Genomic DNA, 12,157 nt, shown 5'->3' with positions numbered 1-12,157 from the left:
TATTTGTCCTTTTTATATGTAACACGTTCAATATGATTCTAAATAATAATACAGGAGATACATGAAGGTTAGGAACATTAAGTAATTACCATGTATGTGGAAAAAAAATTGCTCTTGTTGGCTGAGGCTTGTAAAAATGTTTCAAAAACTTTTGGGATTACAAGTTTTGAGGAGCTTAAACTGATGGATTCCTGACACAGACAGAAGCAGTTTCTGTCTGATGCTCTTCAGAATTTGTTGAAGGACTGGAGAATGGACATCAGCACAGCAGTGAAATTAAAGTGGCAGAATACAACTTTAAAAATATTAAAAAGTGAAGGTGAAAAGAAGCAGGTGCCTGCCTTAAGCCACAGCATTGCTTGGGAGCCACATTGCCACAACAAGCCAGGGGGATCTTTCCAGACTGAATGTACAACCATCCTTGCCATGAAAGGGAAAAGACATGCAGACAAAGGATGCTGCAATCTGGCCAAAACTTTATATCCCAGGAACAACTGAGATTTGTTGCCCAGAGATGTTGTGGATGCCCCATCCCTGGATGTCTTCAAGGCCAGGTTGGATGTGGCTTTGAGCAACCTGGTCTAGTGCAAGGTGTCCCTGCCCACGGCAGGGGGGTTGGAACTAGATGATCTTTAAGGTCCCTGCCAACCCTAACCATTCTGTGATTCTGTGTGATGACTGCCACTTGGGTCCTGTATATGGGGATTCGTCAAGAATGGGACTCAAAAGCTTCTATACCAGCCTTTGACCAGAACCACATGCAACAGTTTTGAAGCTGATTATTTCATTCAGTTATCTCTTTCTTTCACTTTTTCTTAGGTGCTGTATTAATTAACCTTAATCTTAATTAACCATGCTTCCATTATGGCCAGAGGAAAGGGAGACCAGGAAATACAAAGGCACAGGACAAGAGTAAAGAATTATTAGTTGACTGAAAATGAAAAACTATTGAGGCTTCCCAAGAAATTAGAAAATGCATAGTGTAAGCTAAGGCTGCCACTCCAGGTTCTCTCAGAATTCCCCAACCTGGTTGCTTCCCTGCTGAAGGCAACTCTGCTTTTGGACTATCAAGGCAGGCCATTCCCATCCCAGTTGGAATTTCTCAAGTGTTTTACATTCAGATATTCATGGGAGAAAGAACTGGAAAACAGGTCTTCCCTTCTTCCTTACAAGTGTAAAGTAAGGGAAGGCCCCTGATAACAGTTTGTCCCTGGGCCTGCAAATGGTCTTTGTGCTTCGTAGATGCAGACAGCATGTGCTGTGAAAAAAACTTCGTCAGAAGGACTGTAACACAATACTTCTTAAGCTGGTGGTTAGGCTGGCCTCCGAGACACGGTGAGATCGTAGAGTCATAGGTGCAGGACCTTGCACTTGGCCTTGTTGAACTCCATGAGGTTGGCAGTGTCCCACCTCTCCAGCCTGTCCAGGTCCCTCTGGATGGCATCCCTTCCCTCCAGCGTGTCGACCGCGCCACACAGCTTGGTGTCGTCGGCAACCTTGCTGAGGGTGCACTCAATGCCGTCATCCATGTCACCGACAAAGATGTTAAACAGCACAGGTCCCAACACCGACCCCTGAGGAACACTGCTTGTCACTGATCTCCACTCAGACATCAAGATGGGCTCAATACTTCTCTAACTGAGGTGACAGTGGAATCTGCGTTTCCTAAATCCTGCTTAAATTAGTAGATCATAATCCATGTCTGCTTCTCAGGGTCTGTGGGTGACACAAGGAAAGAAGGAATTGTGTTTCAACAAACTAAATACCTTGTTCGATGTGGCCAAAATCTGGGCTTTTTCAGACATAGAACTGCAGCTGTAAGGGAATTTGAGACCTACCCTGTCCCCCCCTTTCTTGGGCAAAATCAAATACTTTAACACTGTCTCTGATGGTTTTATCCGGCCTGTTCTTAACGTGCTCAGAGCAGATCTCTAGATAGGTAAAGAGCGTTACTCTTGAAAAATGGTCACTTAAAGGCAGTTACTCTCTTTGTGGATCTACCTCCTGAGTTCAAATGAAAATACTGAAGCAGATTTCGTGCAGCCTTTATGGTGAGGAGAGCAGAAGCACCTCAAGTACTTGAGAGTGTTTCTGAAGCCACAGCTCCTCTGCACTCCATGCAAGTCCTCCCAGGAGATCAGGTACTGCCTGGGGACTGGCATAGCCAGCCTGCCTTTGCCTGCGCTGGCGATGTCCTCTCTCGGTTCTGTACGTGGTGGTGAGCAGTTGGAAGCTCTCACTCTTCCCGCCAGAGGCAGATTTGACCTGGCTAGAACCCAGAAAGTAATCTGTTGTGTTCACTGCAGTTTTGGACTTGTCCTCATCTGATATTGACGATCGCATAAGTAGTTGTGCACCCCTAATTTGCAAATGACTTGCAATCCAAGTTGTGGGAACAAATAATTCCATGTGTAATTTAGAAAATGTGGCCTGTGGAGTCTATTTGCAGTAACCATATTAGTTAAATTACCAGTGTGATTAACTGTAAGAATGAGTGTGCTTTCATGAATGCCAAAGCAATTATTCCTGGTAATTTATTCCACTCCTTACAATATGGCTGCAAGAATCTGAACTAGTGCTTTTCAAATAATATATTCCATATTTTGTGATGCGGACTTGAGAGAAATTTCTTCTTTCTAGGGCAATTAGATTATACTAATTTGGAGAACATTTTCAGTATTCCTTATTAGGATTTAGTAAATTGTGAGTAAAATGATTTTCAGTGTAGTTGGTCAGCAACATATTTAGCAACAAAGTACACTACTAGACTTGTCTTGTTTCCACATCCTTTCATTTGGTAGGATCAAAAAAAAAAAGTGCATGAGGTGAGTGTATATGTATAAATACTTCATTATTATAAAACCTACCCCCACCCTTACAGTGGAACCAGTTACATCTTTACTTCTGTGTTAGTGGCAGATGCATTCCCAAATTATTCATCTGGCTAGAGATTAGCATCACCTCAGTTGGGTTCATTCAACTGTGAGTTTGTTTTCACAAATGTTTTTGGGAAACGATCTGTCTTTAAAAGAAAAAGAACAACTTTGAAACAGATTGTTGGTTTGTTCCTTTTGGTCTGGGTCCAGTACAGAATGCAGCCACACAAATAGTTGAATCAGCACAACTGAAGAGGTTTTAATTTCTAGGCAGCGATGAGAGAAAACAGTTTGGATTCACTGGCGTGATAAGACCTTCAGTCAGACATTCCACCAGCTAAAGCTTGGAAGTGTATCACCAAAGGCTCTTGCTCTCAGTTGAGCAGCTACTTTACATTTTCATTGCTGCTTCCAACCTTTTTAAGTATTTTAATACTGAATTTATGAAACACAAATTATGGATTATATAATTACTGTGTTTGCTTTTCAGTTGTTTGAGGAATTGTGGGGTTATATTTTATTTATTACATTTTTTCCAGGGACCAATGTATTACTAGGTTTGTGCACAATCAAGTGTAGATATTTCTCATGTGTATTATTGTATATTAGTTTAGCCAAGCTTAATCTGAAATAATATTCATCTCTAAAGCAATGGCTCAGGAGGTGTGTCTGTGAACTGGGGCTTCTTCTGACTTCTGTTCCAAATTGCCATTTTGCTGTTAAATGTTCAGTTCTTATTTCAAGAAGCATTAACATCATGATTAAGAGCCTTACTGCTGAAAGGTCAGATCTTTCTCTTTTGAGACTGTCAGAGGGCTCTGCCTGTTTCTGTTGAAAACTGGAAAATAATCTCCTTTCAGCCCTCCTTAAATTCAGTGTTAGGGTCAAAATAATTACTGTGTACCGCCCACACTTATGCAAAAGTTGGATATACTATGCATGCCTGGCTTTCATGCTGAATCAAAGTTGTATCTTCTCAGCTGTCTGCCTGTCTTCATGTGAACCAGAGCACTTATTTCAGGTAAAATAAATGCAGGAAAGTAAAACTGCATGAAAATAAGATTCAGAGGGATGTGAAGAAGATCTGGTGAAACACGTGTGTCTATGAAGACTTGAATGGCAATTGCACCAGTTCTGCTTTGATTCCTCAGTAAATTGATGTGCAAGAGATGTGTTGATTCTGCTAGAATAAAGGCATACAGGCTTATTATTGTAATTCAGAAAAAAATCTGCCTTACTAATTAATAAAAGTTACTATATACTCCTCCACATATTCAAACTCATACTCATCCCAAAATCTTTGAAAGATGTGATATGAAGAGATTGAAGAATCGTGCAGGATGGAGATGTTCTGTTAAATTTGCATGAGACAATTCGTGTTTGTAACAATGAACCCAGAATGATCACCATTCAACAAGGCTGAACAAAAACGAATGCTTACTAATCAAATGAGCTCTTACAATGGAAGAGTAATATCCAGTAACATATTTTAATGAGAAGAGCATGGGGTTTCAGGAGTTGTATGCCTTTCACATGTAACTATGATACAGTGTACCTTATGTACAAAACTATAGCACTTCTTTTTCAGGCAATTTTGTGGGAATATTTCGTTGATGTAAATAATTGGATTTTAGAACAACTCAAGACCAGTGTTGGAAGTCAACTGCCAGCTTTCATTAGTTTAATGTAAATAATGAAACCAGCAGACACTTGGAACATTACAACCCAATGGAAATTAAATTGTTGACTTCTGCCCTTCATTTTTCCTATGTCATGTTAGCCTTGTAACTTTTTTATTGTTATTTATTGCACCAGATATTAATGGGCATTTTCAGAAGTAGTTTTAACATAGTAGAAAAATTATTTCACTCTTGGCTACTAAATTCAGTTGGGTAGCTGAAGTTCTCCTAGAGCAAAATTATTACTTACTTTATTCTTTTTATACTGCTTAAAATTTATGATCTTAAGGAATGCATAGAAGGCTTGTAATAAGTAATATGATTTGAACACTAATGATACTGCTATAGAAATGTCACACTACTGCTAATTATTGCAGTGTTATTAAAACTTTCTTGGCAAGGGGACAGTGGATTTTCAAGGTGGTTTGGATATCTATTTCTCACTTCACTCTAATTCCCATGTTCTTTACCTGACCTGATATTCCCCCTGACTAGAGGGCCTTGGGTATGCTCCTGGGATACTTCAACCCACACTGCATCCTGTAGGACAGAGGGACACTGAGTGGGGACATTGAAATCAATGCCCCTCTCCTATTCTCTGTCCGAGGGTACAGGTCCTCTTAGTCTAAGGCAGCCCCTGTGCTCACACAAGTCCTTATCCCAGGAAAATCACTCCCCCTTGGTCATGTCCTTTCTCAAATCCCTAGAGCTTCACAGACCCCACAGTTCCAGCAGTTCTTCTGCATCTGGTATGGGGTGAGTGAAAGGGTAGCAGAGGCTACAAACAACTGCAGAAGAAAACAGGTCCCTAGATATCGTAGCATCAGAAGGGTGAGAGAATTGGGCTTGTTCAGCCTGGAGAAGAGAAGGCTCCAGGGAGACCTTATAGCACCTTCCAGTACCTGAAGGGGCCTAGAAGGAAGCTGGGGGGGACTTTTTACAAGGGCCTGTAGTGACAGGACAAGGGGTAATGGGTTTAAATTGAAAGCAGGGAGATTTAGATTGGATATCACAAAGAAGTTCTTCCCGGAGAGGGTGGTGAGGCACTGGAACATCCCAGAGAAGCTATGGATGCCCCATCCCTGGAAGTGTTCAAGGCCAGGCTGGATGAGGCTTTGAGCAACCTGGTCTAGTGGAAGGTGTCCCTGCCCATGGCAGGGGGGTTGGAACTAGATGGTCTTTAAGGGCTCTTCCAACCCAAACAATTCTGTGATTCTATGATATTACTCTACCCTCATGGGTATCATTATTTAAGAATTCTGGTATCATTTGGTGTCATGTACATTTAGAGTTATTTCTCTTTTATGATGTTGTCAGTATATCACACTTCACTGGGCTGAAGTCAGGTGGGTTTTATCCATTGAACAGGTGAAAGAAATTGGAATACAGAATTACAATTGCAGGGCACAGCATTTGAAGTCAAAAATTACATGGAATGACTGTCTTAATGAATGAAAAACCGAGGCTTCATTCTCACTCCTTTTTTTTTTTTTTGGTCAGTTTCAACATATCTTCCCGTTGAAGTCCTGATCAAAATTCCTACAATAAATGCTACTTGAGTATTTATTCCCTTGTCTGGTACCCACATATCTGTCACTGCTGGTTTTACTACTGAAATTAAACTATGCATGAAGGTACAAAAATTGCGGTGGAAATAAAGCTTCATATTTTGCATATATCAATACTTTATTTTTTAGATACTAAGTTAAAGCAATTAGTGAAATGAGAAGAGTGTGAATAGAGAAGCAAGAATGGGGAAGGTTCTTGATTTGTTTACTGACCTCACTGATGGATATCTGTAACTTCATTTATCAGATAATGACCAAATGTTTTTAAATCAAATAATTCATCTGAATTAGACCATTCCTCAGACACTGAAGGTTTTGACATAATGGTTACATTTTAATTGAACTCCTAGGAGGGCTGTATTCATCCAGAGAAAACATATTTCAAACACACTGCTGTGGATAGTGTAAATATGGTTACGTCCATGGGCAGACTGGTGTTTCACCTATGCTGTCAGCCCTTGGAGAGCAGGTGGTGACAGAGCTAGGTCCTGTGAAAGAGTTATATGATGCTGCTTGCCTATTATTTTAAAAAATGGTAATTTTTAAATGAAGGTTTTGGTACAGGTCATGAATTTCTGGCTTTGACGGTGTCTGCCCCACGGGGTGGTGGTGTGCCGCCCACAACAGTGCCCAGGGGGCCGCCCAGCTGCCACAGCGCCGTGTAACGGGGGCTTCTCTTTTGTCTCCTCAGAAGCGGGGGGCAAGAAGCTGCGGAGCACCGTCCAGAGGAGCACTGAGACAGGGCTGGCCGTGGAGATGAGGAACTGGATGACCCGTCAGGCCAGCCGGGAGTCAACAGATGGGAGCATGAACAGCTACAGCTCTGAGGGAAAGTAAGCAGCACTTACTGTGGTTACCTGACATTTTTCCCTGAAACTGGTGGTTTGACAAAAGTGAGGTGAGCGCTGTTAGTCAGAACTCCCTTCGCAGGCTAACGCCACTGATGGACCAAGCCTGTCTTCCCCTGCTACTGAAAGAGTCTTCTGTTGCTGGAGCAGGAAGGCTGAGGGTGATTTCTGCAGTGCTGCAAGAAAGGCATCTGGTTTCTCAGATACACAAAGGACAGTTTCTCTTCTGAAAATTCATCACATACCTCTGTGCTTTGCAGAGCAGAGCATTTCCAGAGCATTTCCATGTGTCATTCACTGGGCATAAGAGTTTATCAAAGATTCTGCTAATTGATCTTGAAGAAATGATGTGGGCAGAAGTTTGAGACTGTCATGTATCGTGACTTTCATAAAAGCCCAAGTTAAAAACTTCTTGAGTGGTATGTCCAAGACATTGCCCAGAAAAAATCTCATTCTGGATAGATTTATTAGTGGTATTCACAGCACTGGATGATACACCTATAGTGGACAATATATCTTACACGTCCAAGTTGATGCACTATATGCACTTGAGATGGACATTTATTTATGGGTCATCATTACAGATCTCATTAGTTCTTGTTGCCTTGTAATGGGTCACAGATAATTTATGGCAAGAATTTGAATTTTAAGTTATTTTGGTCATTTGCCACAAGGGATTTCAGTTACATTATTGAATAGATGTCATTCTCAAAGACATTTTTTCAAAATGTTAATAATGAATGCATATTTTAAAAGATGATTTTAAAAACTGTGACCAGTATTGTCTGATGTAATTTCACTGGATACATTTGAAATTCAGCCATTGAGTTCATGTTGATGGAGAAACATGAGCAATTTTACCTACATGTGACTGAACTACTGGTAAAGGCATGTATTAGTATCTTGTTGAACTGGTCTCATGTGAAAACTACAGTAATTAACAATGGTCTTTAATATATTGGGAAAGAGAGCATGATAGAAAAATATTACTGTGGAAATGAGACTAGTGAGGATTAGTGCTTTCTTCACCTGTTTGTTTATTTGTTGGAGGCCAAATTGCTGTTTGTTGAACACTGTGAAGTTTTGAAAATTAGAGTAATTTTTTTGTAATATTGGCAGTGTAAATAAGTTCTTGTGAGCAGTAATACCAAAACCATAAATGCTAAATGCAAAACATTAGAAAACAAAAAAGCACAAACTCAAATGTATTTATTTTGCTTTTTTTTCTTTTTTTTTTAGTTTGATTTTCCCTGGTGTGAGGTTGGCTGCAGACAGCCAGTTCAGTGATTTTCTGGATGGACTTGGTCCTGCCCAGCTTGTAGGACGACAGACTTTGGCAACACCATCAATGGGTAAGCATTTATGTCCTACAGATACAATATACTGAGTCTGCTAATTAGAACATAGGAACTGCGTAGATTGTAAATCTTTAAATACGTATTTCCCAGCTCAGTTGAAACCAAAACTATAACCTCAAAGTTGAACGTAATTGTGGGTGCTCATTAAGACACTCAAAAATAAAAAGTCACTCTGAAAAATTCAGTCTTTTATCTCTGAATCACTTGGATAGTATGAATGAAAATGGGAATTTAGGTGCACAGGAATTTAGGTGCACGGCATTGTTATTATTGTGCTTACAGGCCTTTGTATGCTCACAAATTATCTTTTCATACTTTGTCTTAAACTAGAGGCATGGTAAAGAGATTTCAAACAGTTTTACGGAACTGCTTTGTACTGATTCCCTTGTTGCCATTTTTTTTAATCTGAAATTTCTTAAGACAAAAAAAAAGAATTTAATTTGAAGCAAAAAGGTCATGGGAGATAGGAGACAAGATGTTATTGCAGGGGAATTAATTGTTTACTAAGGTAAGTTGCAGTGAAGAGGATAAGTATTAAATTATCTGGTAATGTTAAAATCCGGATCATACTTATTGGTGGAACGCAGACAATACAAGTGAACACATATTCATCATAGAAATTCCCAGAACTTTTGATATATTTAGGCATTTCTAAATTACAATGCCAGAATTTTTTTATTGTCTAGGAGATATCCAGGTGGGAATGATGGACAAGAAAGGACAACTGGAAGTAGAAATAATCCGAGCCCGTGGCCTTGTTGTAAAACCAGGTTCAAAGACACTGCCAGGTAAGGAAGAAAAATCTTAGGAAGAAGAAGAGAGTTCTACCACAAAAAAATCCAACAAACCCCCAACTTCTGAGGCTTTACTGTTCAACTTACATAAACACTTAGCAAATTCACATACCAGTTAATTACAGTATTGTACACTGAAATGCATAATGCATTGAAATGGTATACAAAAAGTCAACCCTACTTCAGGAGGAAAAACCAAAATCAGACTGATGTCTGTGCTAGACAGAAAAATATTTTAGTAATAGCAAATGCATCCTTGTCTATGGGGTAAAAAGGAACTGAAGCTGTGATATAGGAATCTTAGGCATGAAGAGAGGATGAAAAAGAGGTGTGGAATAGGTACCTACTTGAAAAGTAGACCAGCATTTGATACTTACTCCTTACTTATAATCTGATGTCCTATAACACTATGTGAAAAGGACAATATAATGATATTTTTAGCAAGCTCTTCTGCCAAAATAGAAATTGTGTCAGAGTCTTTTCTTCACTGATTTTCACCTTGTAGATAATTTTAAATTATTAACAATTTGGAGCATTGATCCAAATCTCACCAAAGTCAATGCAAGTCATTCATTTACCTAACAGGCCTATTTTGCATACTGTAAAGTATAGGAATACTGTATATAGGAATAACTTATCTTTTCAGGTCAAAATCTGTATTGTTTCATGGCAAAAGAGCCACACAAAAAGAAATAAAGAAAAAATTATACCAGGGAGAAAAGTAAAGAACATGGATGCTTTGCATGTGAATAAATGTTACTAGTGCTTGTGGGGATTTGTTCATATAAATTAGATATACAGTAAAAGGCAAATTTTGTCATCTGGTGATAAGACAGTGCAACTGTTATATAAAAAAATCTGGTTTTCTTTACTTATTGTTCTTTGTTTTCTTTCTTCTAAGCACCATATGTAAAGGTGTATCTATTAGAAAATGGAGTCTGCATAGCCAAAAAGAAAACAAAGGTAGCAAGAAAAACGCTGGAACCACTTTATCAGCAACTTCTATCTTTTGAAGAAAGTCCCCAAGGCAAAGTTTTACAGGTAATTCGGATGAATATTTTTCTGAATCTGAAAATGTCACCTGTACAGTTTTCACTGAATGAGTTTCAAATTTCCTTTCATGCTTCATTTGACAGGTTGTGCTATTTCAAATACTTTTTGAACAGCTAAATACTACAGTAGTAACTGTTGACACAGGTAGAACGTGCTGAGCAGAATTTAGTTTTAGATAATTTTGCTTCTACTATATGTATGGGCTCCTTCTATCACTGGGCTTTATTTAGTGTCATGGATAACTGCTCTGTTACTGCCCAGGTCATTTCTGTCACTGCATCATGATTAGTATACAGAACTAAACTATACAAGCAGTCAAATATTTAATTCCTTCCTATAATGAAGTAAGCAGAAGCATTTGATGAATCAGATTGGCGCGCTCGTCATTTTTTCTGAAATTTTTCTGTTTTCTTGTGTTTCCTTTGCTAACAGATAATTGTTTGGGGAGACTATGGACGTATGGATCACAAGTCCTTTATGGGAGTGGCACAGATACTTTTAGATGAACTGGACCTGTCCAACATGGTGATTGGGTGGTTCAAACTCTTCCCTCCTTCTTCCCTAGTAGACCCAACTTTAGCTCCTCTCACTAGAAGAGCTTCCCAATCATCTCTTGAAAGTTCAACAGGACCTTCGTATGCTCGCTCATAGCAGCTGTGAAACTGTTGTCATAGCAACCAGCGTTACAAAAAAATAAAATTACAGGTCGCAAACCCTGGTAACACTGCATGCTTAATGTTGTGTCTTCTGAGCCTGTTTCTAGGGCTGCAACGCGATCCTGTGTTCTCAAGGAAGTTGCACACATTGTGCCCTACAGAAGGCCCTCAGGTGAAGGACTGAAGTCATGAAGAACTGATAGGTTTGGAGTTCAGGGACACTCAGTTTTGGTCCAATCTGAAGCCATGGACTAAACTAAAAGAATCAATCTGTTTCATGCAACAAAAGTCCTTTTCAATGGCATATCTGTTTTGTTGCTCCCGTTTCTTTATTTATCTGCCCTCCCCTCCTAAAGCTTGGTTATGCCACAGAAACGGAATTACCTTCCCATGAAGCCATGTTACAAGTTAGTGGATCAGCAGATATTGGAAGAAAAGAAGAATGTAAGGATGCTGGAAAAGTCAACTGTAATTTGAAACGGTTGCTTGAGATCCGAAAACTCTTCATACTGAAAAGTTTCAAGACTTAAAGTGGTGGGCTTCATACCTCCAGCTATAGATACAGTGAAACCCCAGATGTGGTGGACTATGAAAAATAAAATTCTGTGGATACACTGTATTGTATGAAATTAAAGAAACTTTTTTGCATGGACACAGATTTAGCTGAACACTTAAATTATTTTCTTGGGGCTGCAACTTGCAAAAAAAAAAAAAGAATAAATCAGCCATTTTCAACAATTTATATTATTTTTAAAAATAAATTTCACTAGTGCATGGTTTTAAAGGGAAGAGAATGCAACAGGGTGATACAAAGACACACCATGTTTATCATTCTTTAAACCAGTCATGGTCTGTATTTTTGCAGACGTATATTAAAAAATTAATTTCTAGCAAATATTTAAAATTCTGTTTATGTGACAAGAAATAAGTGTAATATATCAATTTATTTAAATGTAAAAGGTACAAGCCTTGTAAAGTTCAACATAATGTGCAAATTGTACACTTTTACCTCCTCCTTTCTCTATCTCTCCCTTCGGTCTCCCTTCTTACTTTTGCTCTTTTTCCCCTCTACCTCCCAGAATGATCATCATACTCTAAAATGGCTAACTTTTGACTTACTACTCTTTATGCCCCATATTTGGTTCAGGGTTGCAGATTGTTCTGCATTTCTGAATTATTTGAGAAAAATATTGTTTAAGAACTTACTTTTTTTCAAGCATGTTGAAAAGGATTTTGCAACATGGCTTGGGAGTACATAAATGTAATTCAGCATGTATTTGATAAAGAAGATATTTGAACTTTTTGCAATTTATTGTACAGTGCAT

At 38.9% G+C, this 12,157-nt stretch overlaps 1 protein-coding gene across 1 annotated transcript; it reads left to right on the top strand.

The window, feature by feature from the left end:
- Positions 1 to 252: 252 nt before the first annotated feature.
- On the top strand, positions 253 to 11,539 carry LOC104504909 (regulating synaptic membrane exocytosis protein 2-like). Its single transcript, XM_010158279.1, has 6 exons — positions 253 to 319; positions 6,818 to 6,956; positions 8,211 to 8,323; positions 9,016 to 9,117; positions 10,025 to 10,164; positions 10,609 to 11,539. Exons 1-6 carry the CDS (start codon positions 253 to 255, stop codon positions 10,825 to 10,827), a joined length of 780 nt encoding a protein of 259 aa, XP_010156581.1. The 3' UTR covers positions 10,828 to 11,539.
- The last annotated feature ends 618 nt before the right edge of the window (positions 11,540 to 12,157 follow it).

This window comes from Eurypyga helias, unplaced genomic scaffold, assembly GCF_000690775.1.
Source record: "Eurypyga helias isolate BGI_N326 unplaced genomic scaffold, ASM69077v1 scaffold3819, whole genome shotgun sequence".
Lineage (NCBI taxonomy): Eukaryota > Metazoa > Chordata > Aves > Eurypygiformes > Eurypygidae > Eurypyga > Eurypyga helias.
The sequence above is the reverse complement of the archived record's forward strand: the minus strand, read 5'-3'. Positions and strand labels throughout refer to the sequence as shown.